A 21,029-nucleotide genomic window follows, 5' to 3' on the forward strand; every position below is an offset into this window, starting at 1 on the left:
ACATGGTGGCATATGTCTTTAGTCTCAGCACTCAAGAGGCAGAGGCAGGAAGATCAATGCCACCTTAAGACCAACATGTTCTACATAGAGAGTTCCAGGACAGCCAGAGCTATGTAGTAAGACTTGGCCTCAAAACCAAACAAATAAACACCCCATAAAACAAACAAGACAAAACAAAAAACCCTCAAACCAACCAAACACCTCAGAAAACAAACAAAACAAAACAAAATAAAAAAAAAAAAAACCAAACCAACCAACCAAACATCCCATACAACAAACAAAACAAAACAAAACCCCCAAACCAAACAGATCCCACAAAAAGGAGAGAAAATAAATGTTTAATTAAAATCCTTCTCTCTGCTGGGTGCCGGTAGCACATGACTTTCATTCCAGCCAGGATGCAGGCAGATCTCTGTGAGTTCCAGGCCAGCCTGGTCTACAGAGTGATTTCTTGGATAGCCAGGGCTATACAGAGAAACCCTGTACAGAAAAACAAAACAATTATATCTCTTTGTATGTTTTAAAATCTTTTGATAGTTTTTACCTGTGTGTGTGTGTGTGTGTGTGTGTGTGTGTGTGTAAAGAAATTCTAGGAGGCACGTGTCTGTAAACCTAGTCCTGAGGAAGCTCTGGCCTGAGGATCATTGACTTGAGGCCAGTGTGGGATACAAAATAAATCACTTTCTCAAAAGAAAAACAAACAACGACAAAAACAACTAAGATAGAGAACAACAAGAAAAAAGAAAAGTCGCCGGGCGGTGGTGGCACACGCCTTTAATCCCAGCACTTGGGAGGCGAGGCAGGCAGATTTCTGAGTTCGAGGCCAGCCTGGTCTACAGAATGAGTCCAGGACAGCCAGGGCTACACAGAGAAACCCTGTCTCGAAAGAAAAAAAAGAAAAAGAAAAAAAAAGAAAAGTCAATACATTTAAAAAGATGCAGTAAGGAAGAAGGCTGTTAGAGAGGGAGCAGGGAGGGAGAAAGCCCAGACTCCTCGCTTCCGCCAACAAAGTCGTGCTCAGGGGACAGAGGGCAACAGGGGAGGCAACCGGGACCCCCGAGCTCAGAAGACACAAGGACTGCTCAGGGTCACTAAGGTTGCTGCACCATGTCAACAGCTTTAATGGATGCCTTGGAAGACACTGTTAGGGCATCATGGTCCCCAGACGGCCCTTGAGCTTAGGGATCTGCGTCTTCCCCAGAGTGGGCGCGGGCCTGGCGTAGCAGGAAGTAAGAGGGGGTGCCAGGTGGCAGGAGAGGTGGCCATGGGCGCGCGGGGCAAGACGTTGGTGCCACTACTGGTGGTTGTGGCGGCGGTGGCGGTGGCCTTACAGTCAACCTATTTGCAGGTGGAACCCGTGGATGCCGAGAAACCCGGTGAGCTGCTCTGGGGGTACTGTTGTGGGACCGGGGGCAGTGAAGGCAGATGGGGAGAAGGTGAAGTGTTGCTTTATTATTCTCTCCCTTCCAACCAGAACTGCAGGAACCCGAACTACTCTCAGGTAAAGTGCTCAGAACGTGTTTCCTGCGTTGGGGTGCACTTCGAGTACTCCTCTCCTTTGCCCCAGGATCGAGAACTCAACTGTGTTTGATAGTAATACACACCCCTACCCCGGGGTGGAGGTGTTGGGGGCAGATGCACACTGATTATGTGGGGAGTGTCACAGCAGACCCTCAGGAAGTCCCTCCCTCCCCCCTCCTCTGCCCCATGGCTTTAAAAGTGTCAGTGGCAGGGTGGGGGGGTTGGGGGGGGGAGAAAATCTTTGCTCAGGTCTGACCCTCCTCACAGGGCCCTGCGGTCACAGGACCATCCCTACACGTATAGTGGGTGGAGATGATGCTGAGCTTGGCCGCTGGCCATGGCAAGGGAGCCTGCGTGTATGGGGCAACCACTTATGTGGCGCAACCTTGCTCAACCGCCGCTGGGTGCTTACAGCTGCCCACTGCTTCCAAAAGTGAGTCTGGAGTCAAGCCCCGGCAGCTGAGGGGTGGGAAGGTTAGTAACCTTGGCCCTGAGTTTGACACCTGGGTAAGCATTTTAGTGCAGCCTCAGGGGTAGCTGAGATGGGTTAAATCTGTAAGATTTACATTATCGCCCCAGGAGGGAACCCTCTTCCGGTTCTTCTAGAATGTTCTTTCAGGACATTCTCATTCCCTTAGAGTGTTTTGACTGCTCTTTTTCCTTCCTCAAGTGCTTCCCAAACATCCCTACACTAGTTCCTTTTACTCAGCTCCTTTGGGGACTACCCAAGGGTCTCCCCAGGCTCACTCACCCTTAGGACTGCTCCAACAGACACAGGACCACTGGGGTAACCAGCCTTCTGCTCCTTCACTCAGTGCCCAGGAGCAAGGACTGTTTCCGGCCTGTCTGGGTTCTGTGGCCCCTATAGGAGGTATTTTGGCCCATAAGGACTGGGCAGTTATGCTAAGGATGAACAAGAGGCAGTAGCCGTCCAGTGTCACCTCTGAGAGAAGCCCCGCTGAGCTCAGGTGGCTTGAACTGCTCTCTCCTTCTCTGGCAGGGATAACGATCCTTTTGATTGGACAGTCCAGTTTGGTGAGCTGACTTCCAGGCCATCTCTCTGGAACCTTCAGGCCTATTCCAACCGTTACCGAATAGAAGATATTTTCCTGAGCCCCAAGTACTCAGAGCGCTTTCCCAATGACATAGCCCTGCTGAAGCTGTCATCTCCTGTCATCTACAATAACTTCATCCAACCCATCTGCCTCCTGAACTCCACATACAAGTTTGAGAACCGAACTGACTGCTGGGTGACCGGCTGGGGGGCTATTGGAGAGGATGACAGTGAGGCTGGGTACAGACGGGTTGGGGAGAGGGGCACTACCCTAGCCTTCCACACTAGCCCTCCCTCCCTGGGCTCTGAGGCCCTAAGTAGCCTCTCTCTCGCTCACTCAATGTTTTCTTGTTTATTTTCCTTACTTCTGCCTGCAAGAAGGACAGGAGCCAGACCTTTCCTCCCAGACAGGAACTCAGAGGTGCCAGGGAGGCCTGAAGGGGTGGGGACCTCATAGGGCCCGTAGGAAGGTTTCCACAACACTGCTTTTGTGTTCTTCCCACTTCAGAGGGCATGGATCATCATTGAGCGGCAGGAAACACACTCCTCCTGCCTGCTCCATCCACTCGAATTCCAACTGTGCATTCTCTTCCAGTCTATACTCACCCCTGAAATCCCTTTGGAGGTCCATAGAGGGTCTAATCAAGCAACTGCCTGCAGCTCAGCAGGAACCCTTACACAAAGCCCCCACCCCCATCCCAAGAAGCACTGAGAACAGTTTCCCTCTGGCTGCCCTAGGGCTTACAGCCCCAAGCCTGGGGCATGTTCTTTGTGCCTAGAGTGGCCCTGCTCTCTTCTCTTTGTCCTGGTCCATCTCTGCAATGGCCCCTAACAAGAGTAGTAGTAATAGATTCTGCCCCTTTCCTGCTGGTCACATGCTTGGCACTGTAGTAGTAATAGATTCTGCCCCTTTCCTTGCTAGTCGCGTGCTTGGCACTGTTGCAAGTTTGGTGCGCCAAGGCAACAACATATTTTCTTTTTAAAACTTCATTTTGTTATTATTTTTTTTATGTATATGAGTGTTTTGCCTGCAGGTATGTGTCTCAGATCCCCTAGAGCTGGAGTTATAGACAGTTGTGAGCTGTCATCCGGGTACTGGAAATTGAACCTGGCTCCTTTGGAACCAGCTCCCTAGCCCGAGAGTGTAGTTTTAAGAAAGGGGTTTAAAGTATTTTATTTTATTTGTATGTGTGTGAGCATGACTCAGTGATGTGCATGTGTGTGCAAATGCCCACAGAGGACAGAAGAGGGTGTGGTATCCCCAGGAGTTGAAGTTAGAGGTATGTGTGAGCCTCTCTGTAATGCTGGGGTCCCAACTTGTCCTCGGGGTCAAAAAGTGCTCTTAACTTCTGAGACATCTCATCTCTCCAGTCTCCTCTAGAGGGATCGCATCTACTTATTTTGTTTTAAAAACATTTGTTTTAAAAGGGGGAAGGGGCAGGCAGTGGTGGCGCCTTTAATCCCAGCTCTCAGGAGACAGAGGCGGGCTGATCTCTGTGAGTTTGAGGCCAGCCTGGTCTACAGAGTGAATTCCAGGACAGCCAGAGCTACACAGAGAAAAACAAAAACAAAAACAAAACAACAAAAATTTGTGTGTTTGTGGGCTTGAGTGTGTGTATGTATGTATGTATGTATGTATGTATGCATACCACATGCATGAAATACCTGCAGAGGCCAGTAGAGGGCTTTGGCTCCCCTAGAACTGGACCTACAGGTAGTTGTGAACCCCTGTGGGTACTGGGAACTGAACCCATGTTTTCTGAAAGGGCTGTAAGTGCTCTTCACTGCTGAACCATATGTTTTGAATGTGATTGGGGTGCAATCAATGGCCCATGTGTGAGAGATGTTTTCTCCTTTTACCATGCGGGTCTTGGGGATCAAAATTAGACCTGCTGGCAAGGGCCGTTACCCACTGAGGAAATTGAGAGCAGTATGGAAAATGTCCAAGGCCCCAGAACTAGTAAAAGGAGGCGAGGCCAGGTTCCATGGTTCAGACAGCAGAAGGGAGTTAGTTCCCCAAGGCCATTCAGCTGGAACTGGCAGGGAGAAGAGAGAACTCAAAGGTCAGTCTTCCTGTTTGGTAGGAGACCATTTTCTTCTCTGAGGGGTAAGCTCAGGACCATTCCAGGCCCACTTTGCTGCCCACATTCCAAGTGCAGAATGGATGGGTGTGGTGGTGGGGTTGTTTCCTTGAGCCTCGGCTTCATTCTTAGTCTCGGTGCACACCTCTGGTGTGAATATACTTCTGTTCACCCTGGAACTGGGGGAATGTTTTCTTTGCTGTGTGCTGGCTGGGGCACTTTGAACAAGACACTTGGCTGAATTGTGCCTCATTTTCCACTTCTGTTAAGTAGATACCAGTCTTGCTGGCTTGGTAGAGCACTTCTGAGATCTCAGAGGACAGGAAACAGCCATTGTGGCTCCTGTCATCCTCTGCAGAGTTGACAATGCCTGGAGCCTCGACTTAGGGATCCACCGATGTGAGTTCACACCAGGAGCTGACAGTTCCCTAGTGTGTGCTAGTAATGGGGCGCTCCCCCAGAACTGTCCTTTAAATTAATGTTTCCTGATACTGTTGAATACTAGAGCTGCTTTAGGGCTCTTGGCTCAGGCCTAAGGACATCCCAGAAGGTAAGGGCACCATAGAGCTGCTTTCCCTGGTCCCTGGATGTCTCTGCAGGACTTGGCTTGCCGCATCCTCTCCAGCTCCTTCCCCTGTACATAATTTGGTTGCCAGCTCAGGCAGTGACTTCATGTACATTCTACATCAAGACTCAATGGATGGCATTGACCATGCCTCTATCCACTGAGTCCTATGATACTGTTGATCACCTGGGATGTTAGCATGGGGCTGCAGCTGGGAGTCATCATTGACAGTGATGTCTCAGGCACAGTAGGTGTCCCAGGACACCCCTGTCCCCACACCCTATGCCATTTCTTCCAGGAGACGAGGATCCAGGGGTCTGTCTCTCTGTCTTCCTTCCCCTACACAGGTCTGCCACTTCCCAACACCCTCCAGGAAGTGCAGGTAGCTATCATCAACAACACCATGTGTAACCATTTGTACAAAAAGCCAGACTTCCGCACGAACATCTGGGGAGACATGGTTTGTGCCGGCACTCCTGAAGGTGGCAAGGACGCCTGCTTTGTAAGTGTCACCTTGTACCATCATGCTCTTCTGGGCCCAGTACCCTGCCATCCTTAGCTCCAACTTCCACCCAACGGAGGTTTCATATAGGATCTCTTTTCATCTGGGGATATAGACCATTGCCCCACTTTGCAGATGAAGACACTGAGGGCCCACTGCTGTCAGGGCCAGGGATAGGATCCTCATCCAGTCTGCCAGCCCCACAGCACCCCCTTCCCCCCCAGCCTCTCTCCTGGTCCCACTTGTCACCCTCCAGGCCAGGCTTACCTATGCTGCTCCTCAGGGTGACTCAGGAGGACCCTTGGTCTGCGACCAGGATACGGTGTGGTATCAGGTTGGAGTTGTGAGCTGGGGAATAGGCTGTGGTCGGCCCAATCGCCCTGGAGTCTATACCAACATCAGTCATCACTACAACTGGATCTGGTCGACCATGATCCGCAATGGGATGCTCAGGCCTGACCCAGCCCCGCTGCTGCTGCTTCTGACTCTGGTCTGGGCTTCCTCTCTTCTGAGGCCTGCTTGAGCCCAAGTGTGTACAGCCGGCCACTTGTGGGGTCAGGGTGTATCTTCTTTTGTAGCTTGCTAATAAACATGTTAAGATATTTTCCTATCTTTCCTTGAACTTGGATGGCCTCCTGTTGAGGCCCCTCTATTTCTCTCAATCCAAGACCTCTATCTAACCCCTACAATCTTGACCCACTTGCATTAACTACATTTTGGTTGCAAACAGTAGCAATCTCTCTGTTTAATGCAATTTCAAAAATCACTATTTGTGGCTGGGTGTGCTGGCATGCACCTGTAACTTCAGACCATGGGAGACCGAGGCAGGAGGATCATGCATCTTCTGCAAAGACCCAGGAGAGTGAGTGGTTGTGGTTCCTGCTCCTGACAGCACAGGCTGGGCTCCCTCAGTACACCGAAGGGGAACTCACAGCCATCTGCAATGGGATCTGATTCCCTTTTCTGTCATGCAGGCATCCATGCAAACAGAGCACTCACACATGATAAAATTCAGAATACATAAACAATTTTTAAAAAATGGTGGAAGGGCGCTGGGGAAGTGGCTCAGCAAGTCTTCCTGTTTTCTTTTTGAGACATGCTCTGAGGTTCTCTGGTCACCTCTCCTTTCTGGTCCTGGAATCACAGCACCCACAAACCTCATCTTTTGTTGATGAGGGACCAGTTCATAGTGTGCCTGGCACTGCACCAACACAGGATGCACCATCAGACTCCTCGGGACCTAATCCTGCCTCTCAGCACTGATCAAACCCCATGGGGCAAAGCCAAGGAATGTCAAAGAATCGAAGGGGACGGACGGAAGGTGACAAGATGGACATGAACTGAAGTCTCTAGGACACTCCAGGAGATTCCCTGGCTAGGCAGCCTCACTCTGACCCATCAACCATCCATGTTTAAACCAGGGCCTGAGGTCATGGGAAAAGCCAATTTCCCTGCTATGTGACCATATAGATCGCCTCCTGCATGTCCATCACTGACCATCAGGGGGCAGCCATGGGCTTGGTTTATTTACATCCTCTAGTTGATTTCTGGAAAAGTTAGGGAGGGCACAGGGGCTAAGTGGAAAAGAGGCAGATGGTGGTTCAAGGGAATATGTCAAGAACAAAAGGCAGGTTCCAGCTGCCAAGTGACCCCTATGTGCATAGTCAGGAGCCAATGACGTGCTGCTGGAACACTGGAAAGAGCAGCTAGCAAGAAGTAGCTTTTCTAAGTAGAGAAGTTTATGGAAAGCAGAGAGCTGGAGCCTAGGGGTGGAATGGAGCGGGCAGACCCCCCACAATGGAAAAGATGGTGGACTGGACAGGGGCAGATGTCTGAGGGCTCCTCAGTGGGTGGGGATGTTGGTGGTGAGTCTGGGATGAGGATAGATACATTAACTAGAACAGGGCTTCGTACCTTTCTGCACTTTTGACCTTTTGACTATTTTTCCCTGAAGAGGGTAGTGTTTGTTTGTTTTAAAGAGATCTATCTATCCTGTAAATTTTAATTATGTATATGCGTGTGTCTCCATGTGGGGCTATGCACATCAGAGGACAATTGCATGAAGAAGCCAGAAGAGGGTATCAGGTCTCCAGGGCCTGGTTATAGGCAGCTTTAAGGGACATCATTTGGTGGAAGTGCTGGCAGTTGAACTTTCTTGGCTGGAAGAGCAACGATGTCCTTAACCACTGGGCTATCTTCAGTCTCTCTGGAGAAATGTTTATGGGACCCCAGTATATAACTATGTAAAATAGGTGTACAAATGTATTGATAATAGATCACAAAACAACCCTTATTTTAAAACAATTATTTGGTATACACAAGTTTTACCATTTAAAAATATTTACTCGTGTGTGTCTGTATGGGTTCCTGGGGAGGTCAAGAGGAGGTGTCAGATCCTCTGCAGCTTGTGAGACACTGATGTGGGTTCTGGGGACAGAACTCTGACCCTCTGGAAGGGCAATAAGAATCCCAGCCCCCTTTCACCATTTAAAAATTGTTTATTTGTGTATTATGTATTTTATTGTGCACAAGCATTCTGTTTGCATGTATGCCTGCATGCCAGAAGAGGGCATCAGATCCTATTACAGATGGTTGCAAACCCCCATGGTTGCTGGGATTTGAACTTGGGACCTCTGGAAGAGCAGCCAGTGTTCTTAACCACTAAGCCATCTCTCCAGCCCCCTTTCACCATTTTTAAATGAGTGCAAATCTGTGTGCTCGCTGAGATACTCATTTCTGTACAATCCAAAGATATAACTCCTGGAGTCCTAGCGTGCTAAAGAATGGCATGGGGAAATACGAAGTCTTTGTTTCCTGTAATTAAGGTATTACGTCTCCATCAGAGCAGAGCACATTGTGTGCACAGCAACAATCATTGCAGCTAACAGCATGCAATAGTCTTGAATCTGAGTCCAGGCACCTCAGGCAGCTTTTGTTGGCTTTGTGTGGTACCGTGGCACATGCAGGACCCAAAGCACATTGTGTGTTTAGAACCGAGGCTGCAGCGAGGTCCCAGGATACAACATGGACAAGGGCCACCAGAAACACATCACCTTCCTTATAAATTACATTATTTAGTCATCACACTCTCAGAAGTCTTTTATGGGTAGCACCCACACTCTCACACTCAGTTCTGAGCCCCCCACTGTTACGTAAGCTTTGAGCTAGGTGTTTCTTTGTTTCCAGTTGCCTGTGAGTGATCTTGGGCAGTTTGGGAGAGAGGAGGTGAGTCTAGGGACTTGTCCTGAGGACTGGAGACCCAGTTGGGGTGAAAACAGATTAGAATAACAATGCCAGAACCTAAAATCCTGTTCCTGAGCATCTCCACCTTCTCAGCTGCTGGAGTAATATCTTCAGAGCTGCTTTTGTCTTTTCCCCAGCTGGGCTTCAACACCAAGTACCCAGACTCCCACATTCCAGGACGGAGGTGGGCCTACCCCAGCTCTTATAACCCAGCTCTGACCCGAATGTGCTCCTCCATTTCATATTTTGAACTGCTCAGAGGATAGCTTGCAGGAATCAGTTCTTTCTTCCTATCATGTAGGCCCAGGGGATAGAACTCAGGTTGGCAGGCTTGGTGGCAAGCGCCACTATCCACTGAGCCATCTCACTGACTCACAAATGGAATTTTAATTATGTTAATGATGAGGCAATACATGTGATTGGCATTTTAGTTTCCTTCCTTCCTTCCTTCCTTCCTTTCTTTCTTTCTTTCATTCTTTTTTTTTTTTTTTTTTTTTTTTTTTTTTTTTTTTTTGAGACAGGGTTTCTCTGTATAGCCCTGGCTGTCCTGGAATTCACTCTGTAGACCAGGCTGGCCTTGAACTCAGAAATCCACCTGCCTCTGCCTCCCAAGTGCTGGGATTAAAGGCGGCACTTTAGTTTTCTAATACAGTGGGTCAGAGTGTAGCAAAAATGCTTATCACAGAGAGAAGCACAGAGAGAGGATTTTGGTGAAGGTTGCTGGGTTTTTTAGTAATATGGAAATAACTTGCCTGCCCAATCCTGGCTGCTTCTTAGTGCCTCTTCCCGGCAGCATTGACGTGAATCTAGGTACAAGGACAGCCTCTGTCCCTCACTGTACAGATATGCCATTTGGCTTCTGGTCCTTTGCCTTCTCCTCCCATCAGTCTCATCTGGTTCCTGTGGTGCCAGGGATCAGCTGGGGATATGTGGAGGAGCCAGCTTCCTCCTTGGCCCCAGAAATCACACCCTGGTGAGAATTTCCCAAGACCAGAGCCAGAGACCCAAGATCTACCCTCTCAGTGAGGACAGAAGCCTCCTGTAGTTGGCTGGCGTGGGGCCGTGGATATGGATGGCTCTGAGTGGGTTGCTGATGGGGACCCAGTTATCCAGCGTCCAGAGGAGTCTTTTCTAGCCCTGTGTCTGGAGAGGAGGGAGACCAGAGCCATGTGTTATAACCACTCTCCTACCATACAGACTCAGCAGGCCAAGGCCCACCCCTGTGGAAGGAGAAGGCCCCATTGTTCCATCCCTGGCACAGTGCAGCCTGGGTTGTGCCCAGGGCAGTTGATAAATGCCCAGTAAATCCCCCTTTGGGGGAGTCTTGATCCTGAGGGACAAAAGGCCTGTGTTGAGCATTCCTTAGTGTAGGCTCAGGGCCAGCTCTGTAACCGAGGGGTCACAGAGAAAGACTCTTGTGAGGTTGCACCCCCCACACCCCTTGTGCCTGTGAGGACTACATCTGCTCATTGTGGGTGTAGCTGGGTGAGGGTGTATTTTCATGTTTAGCTGTATGAACGTGTGATAGCCATTACTACATACCACACCGTGAAAGTATTCCTTGCCTGTGCAGCTGGGCATGTCCCACAATGCCCTCTGGCCAGGCTAGCCACAGTCTATTCCTTCTACCTTACCCTCCACTCAAGGGGTACTTCCTTGAACCTCAGTCAGCCAGACCCTCCTTTTGGCATTTGAAGGGACACCAAGCCTACAAAAGTGCCCTTGGGCTGGACTGGAACAGAACACAAGCCCCCTTTGTGTTCCCTTCTAGGCCCCTAGCTCCAAGAGCATGTCTGCCAAGAGCTTAGGCCCTTCCGCCTCCCCCCTCCCAACCCACCCCCCGCAGAGGATCCTCCTGGGGCATCAGGACAGGATCTGTTGCTCTGCCCCAAGTCAAGCCTCCACTGTGTCTGCAGGGTAGAGGTGTAAGGAGGGCTGGGAGGGCAAGTGAAGTGGGTGCTCACTTCACCCTCCACAGCTTCCAGCCATCAATGGAGTTTGACAGCCTATGAGCCTCCCAGGGACACAGTGCAATACTCAGATCCAAGTGCTGATATGCGGGTCAGAGAACCTCTTTCTAGCGCCTGTTAAAGGTAACTATTGACGAGAACTCCCTGCGCTCTATTTTGTCCAGCCAAGCAGGGATCAAGCTGTAATTGCTCCAGGGTAAGGAGTCCGTACAGGGTCAGCAGATTGTGTAAGAAAGCAGATGACACCGCCATTTGCTTTGTGAGCCAGAAGCAGTGCAGACAGCAGACAAGTGCTCTTTGACTCTTGACCTTGGGACAAGGAAGGCATAAAGATTGCAGAAACCTTTTTCTTTTTTTCTCTCTCAGGTGTGGTAGTGCAGGCCTTTCATACCAGCACTGGGGAGGCAGAGGCAGACTGATCTCTGGGAGTAGGAGGCTAGCCTGGTCTATATAGTGAGTTCTAGGCCAGCCAGGGCTATATAGTAAGACCCTATATTCAAAAAAAGGAAAGATTTATTTTTAATTGCATGTACACGTTTGTGCATGTGCGCATGTCTGAGTGGGGGTGGGGTGGGGAGTTATATTCATGTGAGTACAGGTATCCTTGGAAGCCAGAAGAAGCCAGAAGAAGACATCTAATCTCCAGGAGCTAGAATTGTTAAGTGGTATGAGCCACCTGATGTGGTTGCTGGGAACTGAATCTGATCCTCTGTAAGAGCGGTCCATGCTCTCAACCGCCGAGGCACTCTAATCACTTCAACCCTGAAAACTGTCATGAGTCACAAAACATTTTTCTGCTTTTTAACTTTTTTTTGTATTATAACACATGAAAGACGTTCTTAGCTCAGAAACACACGGCAGGCTAGTGTGGCCTTTGACTCTCTAGCTTTCCCATGCCTTGTGTAGGTATTAGCAGCTCCTGGCTCAGCAAATGGCTGTCCCTCCCTATCCTGTAGTTCATCCCTCACTGCCGTTTCCCAGGAGACCAGTGTCTCTAGTACCTGGCAAGGCCATTTTTTTGCAACCCTTTGTAACACATGAGGGCATCATGACACATTGACTTGTTCTCAATCCATTCACCAAGGAGGGAGGCAGTGCATGGAGAATCGTGCTTCTTCTCCTGCTCCTCGGTGCTCCAGAGCAGGGGTTCACCATGGGATTGGCCATCTGTTACCTCAGATACATGCATCTGTTAGTTCTGGGCTTTTGTCTGGGCTTTCCTTAGAATGACCTTGACCTGCACAGCATACACATCTGGTACTTAGGTGGAAAAATCTCCGTGGAGTCTCACAGCAACACTGAGGGTAGATTCTGTGATTTTCCAGATATAATCAATGGAAGGCTCGAAGCACAGCAGAGACCCAGTTCACCCATCGCATCCCTTATGAAGCTGGGCTTTGCATCAAGTCTGCTTCCATACGGTATGGGCAGTCATGACCTTGTACTATTTCCAGAGACCCTAACACTGCTCTCTGCCCTAGGTAGGGTACCAAATAGCCTCCATCTCCTTCATCATTATCCTTCTCCGTCCCATCTTCCCAGACCATTCCAACAGGATGCTTTTCAGTCACCAACGTGAAGTCTTGACAAATACATCTTTGGGTTCCTTTCATGGGTCTTCCTCAAGAAGGGGCTGAGCAGGGGCAGATAGAAGATAGGCTGAAGGAAGTATACCAGACAGAGGGGAGCTACCCAGGACCCAAGCCCTGGAGAATATCATCACTCAGATAAAGAAGGGGCCTTTGGGGTTTGAGGAGGGGATAAGGAGATGACTCAGTAAAGCATTTGCCATCAAGCAATAAGGGTGTGAGTTTGATTCCTAGCACCCATGTAAAAAGGCTGGGCGCAACAGTACATGCTTGTAATACTTGTGCAGGGAAGCGGGAGACAGGAGATCCTTGGAGCCTGCTAACAAGCCAGTTCAACTGAATCAGTGAGCTCTAGGTTTAGTGAGAGATGGTCTCAAAAACAGGAATAAGGGGCTAGAGAGGTGGTTCAGCAACTATGAACATGGTTGCTCTTCCAGACGACCCGGATTGGACTCACAGCCCCTATACAACTGTCTATAACTCCAGTTCCAGGGGATTGGATGCCTTCTTCTGGCCTCCAAGGGTACCAGGCATAAAAGTAATGCACAGACATATATGCAGGCAAAACACCCACATATACATTTTTTAAAATTAAAAAGTAAGAAAATTCGAGGTGTGGAAAACCAGGCCGTTAGTCACAGCATTTGGGAAGCAGAGGTAGATCTCTATGAATTCAAGGTAAATCTAGTCTATGTTTCAAGGTCCTGGCCAGTCAGGGTCATAATACAAAGATCCTATCAAAGAAGGAGGAGGAGGAAGAGGAGGAAGAGGAGGAAGAAGAAGAGGAGGAGGCAGAGGAGGAGGAGGAAGATAAAGAAGACATTTGATGTTCATCAGTACATGCATATACATTCATGTACCCCCAACTCCACATGCACATACACAGTAACAGAGAGGGAAAGATCCTTATAAAACTCAGTAGTAGAGCACTTGCCAAATGTATTGGTAGTCTGGGTTCAATCTGCAGTAATACACACACACACACACACACACACACACACACACACACACAGGCACGCACGCACCTCAGACTGGCCCTAGGTGCTGCCAGATGGGCTGGACAAGAGATTTTACTCTCTGCCTTTTATGGCTCCTGTTATGTCTTGGGTGTCTCTATCTCAAGATCTCCCTTCCCATCTGTTCATCTTTACTGCACCTAAATCCAGCATAAGAGAGAGACCCCCACAGGTAGCCAAGTGACAGATCAAGCAACTATTATCAAAATGCCTCTTGTTTGTTCTCTAAACAGGGTAGAAGGCACAAGACTTGTCTCTGGCTCTCTGAGGTTGGCAGGGAGCTTGCAGGGGCTCTGGGAAGTATGCCAGACCAAGAACCTGCCTCGGCCCCTCAATAAGAGGCCCTGGGCCTGCTCTGGAGTGTTTTTGAGATCAACAGCTATGCCACTCAGAGGGCTGAAATCTGCCAAACTGAGCTGGGGAAGGGCCCTCAGCAAACCCTCTCCAACTTCTAAAGTCAAATTCTGACCAGGTGCCTGTGAGAGAGAGCCCAGAGGTGACAATGGAAATAAATGCCTGTCACTGTCACCAGCCCTGTTGATGTAGGCTGCAGTGCCAAGTCAGCAAACACAGTGTGTCCGGGAGCCTCCCCAGATGGCTTTGAGAACTCCCCCAGGAAGAGACCCCCCACCAGCTCCTTCCTGACTCTCTGGTGGCCTGTGGCTCCTTCCTTCTGGACAGGGGCCCAAGAGGCTCCAGGAGCATATAAGGGGAGGGGAAAGAGGTCCAGGCACAAGATACCCAAGGCGAATTCTCTCAGCCAGGTAAGGTGTGTGGCTCCCAGGGGTGGGCATGGCAAAATGCAGCTGGTTCCCTGTCTAGGAGTTGGGTGGTCTTTGCTCTTTCCCTCAGACTTTGAGATGCTCCAGCTGGAAGCTATGCTGCCCTTACTGATCCTTGCCATCTTGGGGACCTCCGCCATTTCGGCACAAGGTAAGTCAAGTCTGAAGTCTGCCTCACTCTCTAGTGGCCACCTCATCTCTCTCAACCCAGGAGACATGGGGATACTCCCAGCCTTTGCCACAGACTAAATATTGTCACAGGACTATCCTTCCTGGCCTTGAGGGTGGGAAGGCAGATCCTCCACATGGCTGAGTACTTTCTCCCTTTGGGGTTTTTATCCACACAGGCTATCATGGTTCAGAAACTGGGAAACATTTCTGCACTACCGCACCTGAAGGAAAAAGCGTAACAGGAGTTCGGGCATTTGTTAGGGGTAGAGTGATTACTAGGTAAGGAAGTTCGGGGTCATGGCCCTTCCCACTGGGTCCCAACTCTTCTGATGGCTTCAGGAACACCATGCAGACGGTCCACTTATGTTCTTCCCATGAAATCCCCATGGCATATGTACAGACGGCTGTGTGCAGATGTCTCCAAGGGGTAAGGCAGATTGAGAGAGCTTCAAGACTCTTCCTGGAGGCAATGGGATCTGAGCTTGGCTTTCAGAAAAGAGGGAGAATCAGCCAAGTAGATACAAGGAGAAGGGAGCTTCAGGGCCAGGATCAAATTCCCACCTGGCTTCCAATGGCTCGTTAAAGTCATTTGATTAACAGAGTCACAGAGCTACCAGCCAAACCTTTGGCTTGTCCCTGTCTCCAGCCACGTCTCCTGCACACAGGCCTATCCTGACAGAATCCTTTTGTAAATTCCTACTGTTGCCTCTTGGGTTGATCAAAGAAGATTGGAGATGCTTCTCCTTATTGAAGTCAACCACAAAAGGCCCCTCAGGCCCCAAACCTGATAGCAAAGTCTAGTCTGTCAGGTTCGAGTCTAAAGAGGCAAGGGTCAGAGTAAATCTCTACCAGGACATTAGTGGTAAGTATGTTGGAAGCAGGAGACCCAGAGTCAGTCCTTTGATAGTGGGGGGCAACCCTGCTTGAGGCCTGGACTGGATTTCTGCTTTGTACTTAGAGAACACCAGACGCATAAAAAATGGAGAGGGAAGAGCCGGAAAAATTGAGGAGAGTATGTGAACAGGGAAGAGAAAGTTTGGGAACAATCTCAAAAATGGGGGTTCTGATGAACTTAGCAGGCTAGCTGGTGAAGTGCCCTAGGGGCATGGAAGGCACCTATTCTGTGCTCTGCTGCTTATAAGAGACCTAGGCTGAGGAAGTCCTAGCTTGGCTGGGGTCAGCGCCACACAGCAGCAGCTGCTTCTTTTGAAGGTCTCAGTGAGTTCTCTGCTTGTGATGTCCTACTGTGCTCATGTGGGAACTGATCCCTCTCACACTGAGCAGTGAGTGAGCTTCAGATCACAGTATTTGAAAGTGGCGTTTTCTTTTTTAGTATGTCTCAAGAAGCCCGAAGAGGGCAGGGAGGGGAACCAAGGACCCAGGAAGGCGGCTCATGCACTGTCTGGATGAGTATTCAAAACTTTTCCTCTTACCTAGATTTCAGCTTCAAGTTGATGGAAGATGGGATCAAGAATATGGCACTTCTGGCGGGAATGAAATGAAAGTCGAACTGAATGACGATGAGCACTTCACTGCGATCTTCGGCACATACTCTCCTACCGCTTTAAATCAACTTACCTTTTTTACTGACAAGCTCCGGGAGCTAATGTTGGGGTCTTTCAAGGGTATGCATGAATTCTCTAGCTACCCTAAAACTCTCACCCATATGTTCAGGGGTCTTTGTGCCTTTTATGGGCCAGGTGGGATAAAGGGCATCAGGATTTTGTGGGGAAGTATAAACAGTACATGTACGGAATAAAGCGTATGGCCACTCAAGCTGAAGTGGTCTGTGTCAGGTACTTCCAAACTGAACCCACTAATAAATACAACATCTGCATGAACTGTGTGTCCAAGTGCAATCTGTGGGTCTGAGAGGGTTCTGTGATCTGAAGTGAAGGGTGGTAGAAGGGGCCTGCCTGCCGAGACCCTAAGCTCTGCACCAGGACATGCCTGGCTCTCATCTGCTGGCCCTGCATTGTGCCAGACTTCTCTGGTTGGGCAAGGGAGGCCATTAAACATTTGCCAACAGCTTGTTCTTATCAGATTTCTCTTTGCACTAGGGAATCAAAAAGGGGGTGCCCAGAGGAGTTACAGAGATGGCTCAGTGGGTGAAATGTTTGCTGTTCAAGAATGAGAAGCTAAGTTTGGGTCCCCAAAACCTGCACAAAAGCTGATGCAAGTCTGTAACCACAGCACTGGGAGAAGGGAGGAGGGGTGGAGACAGGATGATGCTCAGTGCTCCCTGGCCAGCTAGTCTAGCCAAATCTGCAAGCTCCAGCTTCAAGAAAGAGATCTTGCTTTACAAAATAAGTAATAGAGACTCCCCCCCCCCGAAAAAAAGACACCCAAGGTCAATCTCTGGCCTCTACATGTATGTATACATATATAAGTGTATGACTTCCCTAACATTCATGCACACACACATATAAACATATACAATACACATACACAACACAGACACACAGACACAAAAAGGGGCCAGCAGTTCAGCAGATAGACTGTCTGCAGAAGCTCATGGCGACTGCTGAAGTAAGTGCCTGCATCCCTGGGCATATGTACAGATGGCTGTGTGCAAATGTCTCCAAGGGGTAAGGCAGATTGAGAGAGCTTCAAGACTCTTCCTGGAGGCAATGGGATCTGAGCTTGGCTTTCAGAAAAGAGGGAGAATCAGCCAAGTAGATACAAGGAGAAGGGAGCTTCAGGGCCAGGATCAAATACAGCAAAGCAGAGAACAGGCCTTTCTCCTGCGCTTCTCAGGCTCTCACAGTCCCACTTGCAAAATGAAGGCTTGGCTGGATGTGGTGGCACATGCCTTTAATTCCAGAGCTCAGGAAGCAGAGGCAGGAGAATTTCTGTGAGTTCAAGGCCAACCTGGTCTTTATAGCAGTTCCAGGATAACCAGGACTACATAGAGAGACTGCCTCCCTCCCAATGAGGAAACTGAGACATAGAAGGCAAAGGAATTTGTCCTGGGTCACACAGCAGTAGCAGCATTGAGGTCCAGCTGGGAAGTCTGAACCCTGAACCCAAACTAAGGCAAAGATTTCACAAGTAGGTTGGAGGTATAGCTCAGTTGGTAGAGATCCTCCTAGCATAGATGAAGCCTGGGTTCTGTCCCTAAGAGCACATAAAACCAGGGGTGATGGCTCGTGTCCATAATTCCACTTGGGAGGTGGAGCCAAGAAGAGCAGGACATCCTCTGCTACATACTGAGTTTAAGTACAGCCTGGGCTACATGATATCTGGCTCAAAACCACACACACACACACACACACACACACACGTACACACACATGCACACACACACACACACAAGAAAAAAAATCTGTGCATGAGACACAGAGTAGCAGTAATTTCATTTATTTTTATAGCATTGAGCATTGAGTCCAGGACTTCAACAATGCTTTGGCTGCCACTGAGCTATATCTCCATCCTTAGTAAAAGACTTTATAATTAAAAAAAATAATTTATTGCTATGTACGGCATGCACACCTTCCATCTCAGCACTCCAGGCAGGGGCAGGCAAGTCTCCGTGAGTTTGACACCACCAGTGAGATTCAAGTCAGCAAGGGCTAAACTTTTTGGAAAGTGTATGTCAGTAGCTGTGCAGAGGAAAACATTGGCAGTGGCTCTCCCCCAGGACCTTAGTGGGCCGCCTTCCTGGAGTTCTGTCACCTGGCCTGCTAGAGAAGGAGCATTTTCTGTGCCCTTCACCTTTCCTTGAGGCTGGCAGAGCCTCCCACAATCATCATCATTCCTCCTCTTCCTTCTCCTTCCCTCTCTTCTATAAATTGACTTTACTCTCCTCTCAAAAATGATTAATTTATTCATGTATTCAATGTATGAAGGCTCTGTCTTCATGTACACCAGAAGAGGGACTCAGATCCCGTTACAGATGGTTGTGAGTCACCGTTGCTGGGAATTGAACTTCTGATCCATCTCTCCAGCAACCCTCCAGGCGCTGCCTCCTCAACGCCCCCCCTCCAACCCCCCCACCCCCCGTGCCCATGACTATCTTTAGCTGGGTCAAGTGTTACAGGCAAGTCTGGTCTGTGATCTTAGCCACTCCGGAGGTAGCAAGTTGTGGGAGCTACCACATTGGTAAAGCCATTAGCATGCACAAGCTCTGGATTTAAGCTGCATAAATATACTAATTAAAATGAAATAAACAGACCATTTTCTCAGGCAGCCTCTGCTTTGTGAGGGAAGATGGAAGCCAGACCAGAAAGATGGGGAGCAGGAGGTGGTTGGAGAAGAACCAGGAAACGCAAGAGAGGCAGTAATCCCCCACCCCTTTTCAGGTCTAGCTATGCCCGTCTTTGTAAGACTGTTCTTGCCATCCTTGGTTGTATCTACACTAAGCACACCTTTCAGGCCCAGCACTGCTTTGAGGCTGTTGGACCTGCTCTTGTTCTCAGGACTTGGGGTCCTTCTGCCTAGAAAGTGCCCTTCCTTTCCTATCTTCTGCTTAGTGAGCCTCTAGGGCCCACATTGGGCACTCTCTTGGTGACAAGAGCCATGCAGACTCCCATAAATGCAAAAACTTTATTCAACAAAGGGATTCAGAGCCGCGTCAGCCTTGCCCATGTCAGTTTAGGGTCATCTTGTCCCCGGGACCCTGCCAAGTGAGCGCGGCTGGTCACAGGACAGGCTTTGCTGTAGCGGCTAGTCTGGGCCTAGTTAGCCTTCACCTTCTAAGAAGCAGATCCCCAGCCTGTACACACCGTCATTGACCATCATCACCTGCTGGCCCGGGCCAGTGCATGACTGCAGGGCATGCTACCTGAGCTCCCAAACGAAGGTGGGCTTGCAGTCAGAGCTGGGCACCGGGTAGGTGCCTTCAACAGGAGGAGCGCGCTGCCTCCAGGTGCTCAGCTGGGGGCGCCGCAGTATCCATCGTTCCGCCCAGTACTTCGCGAAGCCACGCCCTGCCCTGGTTCCTAGAGCAATCCTTCACCAGCCAGACCTGGGACTGTGTCTCCTTCCCTCTTCTACCTTTTTAGGACATACCTCTCTGCCACTTCTTGAAGACGATTTTTTTTTAAAGGCAGTTTCCCGTCGCTAAAACTTGCCCTGAACAAGCTATGTAGCAAAGGATGATTGACCGTGAACCTAGATTCTCCTCCCTCGACCTCTTGAATGCTGATATTACTGATATTCTTGACCATCACGCCTTGTGCCTTGTGTGTGTGTGTGTGTGTGTGTAAGTGTACAATGTCATGAATGTGGATGTCACAAAGACAGCTTTAGGGAGTTTTCTCTCTCTTTCCACTATGTAGATCCCAGGGATCAAGTCCTTTATGTTTGGCAGCAGGTGCCTTCATGTCTTTACATGCTGAATTGTCTCTGCCAGATTGTGATGATGATGATGATGATGATGTCAACAACGACGACAACGACGTCATGATGATAATGATGATAGTCTGTGATACTCAAGATTGGATCGAGGAAAGCACTCCATTGAACTATATCACCAATTCTCTCTTTTTTTAGAAGTCTTGTTTTTTCTAAAGATTTATTTATTTTATGTATACATGTACACTGTATCTGTATAGATGTAGAAGTCTTGTTTTAAAAGTCTAATTAAATAAAACAAAATTAATAAATTTTGGTTTTTTGAGACAGGGTTTCTCTGTGTAGCCCTGGCTGTCCTCCAATTCTCTCTGTAGACCAAGGCTGGCCTTAAACTAACAAAGATCCACCTGCCCCTGACTTCTGAGTGCTGGGATTAAAGGCATGTGCCGCCACCACCTGGCTTTGTTTTTATTTTTTATTTATATGAATTCTGGTCCTCTACAGGCAGTAAGTGATCTTGACTACTGAGCCTTCTCGTCAGCACCCTTTCCCCAGAATCCTTTTATTTACTCCCTTGGCGCCTTAGGAGGGCACCACAGCCTGGGAGGCAGACGCTGGTGAGGACATCAAGGTCTGCCTGTCAGAAGGGCAAGCACAGAGAATCCATTTCACATCCTCTGACGGTAGGCAGGGACATCTCTCAGCTTACATGAGCTGTTTTTGTCACCACCAATGGGCTGTCAGGTCACTAGAACCACTTGGAAGAGGGACCCTTCAAGGCTCTGCGATCCTTTCTGAACAGGAGTCTGTCTCTTGAAGATGAGCCCTACCCTTACCCAAGCCTGGGCATTCTAGCTTGGTGGGCTCTTCCAGGTCAGACTGGGGAAAGCAGAGGTCAAGGGAATGCTGGGTAAAGTTGGGCGTGTGAGGCCAGAGCTTTCTCTCAGGGCCACAGGAAGTGGGCACAACTGGATGTGCTGTGGAGAAGCCTGGGAGCCAAAGTTCTCTCACCAGCCAATTGTGTTTGTGGTATCCACGAAGACTCGGATCCCTGGCTTTTCCCTTGCTCATAAGCATTGTGGAGAAGAAACAGGTGCCCTCATTCCCACCACTCTCTGAGGAAAGCAACGGCTAACAGGAGAGTGCTCAGGCTAGCCCAGAACCTCCGGTATAGCTCAGGCTAGCCCAGAACCCCTGGTATTGAACTCCTGTAATGCTAAGGCTTGCACTCCAGGTACAG

General features: G+C 49.3%; 1 protein-coding gene across 3 annotated transcripts; it reads left to right on the forward strand.

The window, feature by feature from the left end:
• The first annotated feature begins 1,225 nt into the window (after window positions 1–1,225).
• On the forward strand, window positions 1,226–6,330 carry LOC116077280 (testisin). 3 transcript variants are annotated; one of them, XM_031351727.1, is made up of 6 exons: window positions 1,226–1,376; window positions 1,475–1,501; window positions 1,789–1,954; window positions 2,522–2,805; window positions 5,569–5,723; window positions 5,980–6,330. In XM_031351727.1, the coding sequence occupies exons 1-6, from the start codon at window positions 1,265–1,267 to the stop codon at window positions 6,244–6,246; spliced, it is 1,011 nt and encodes a 336-aa protein (XP_031207587.1). In that variant the 5' UTR covers window positions 1,226–1,264; the 3' UTR covers window positions 6,247–6,330. The 3 variants fall into 3 exon arrangements, with proteins under 3 accessions (XP_031207587.1, XP_031207588.1, XP_031207589.1); XM_031351728.1 differs by having other exon boundaries at window positions 6,007–6,330; XM_031351729.1 differs by having other exon boundaries at window positions 1,251–1,376; window positions 1,483–1,501.
• The last annotated feature ends 14,699 nt before the right edge of the window (window positions 6,331–21,029 follow it).

This window comes from Mastomys coucha, unplaced genomic scaffold, assembly GCF_008632895.1.
Source record: "Mastomys coucha isolate ucsf_1 unplaced genomic scaffold, UCSF_Mcou_1 pScaffold5, whole genome shotgun sequence".
Classification (NCBI taxonomy): domain Eukaryota; kingdom Metazoa; phylum Chordata; class Mammalia; order Rodentia; family Muridae; genus Mastomys; species Mastomys coucha.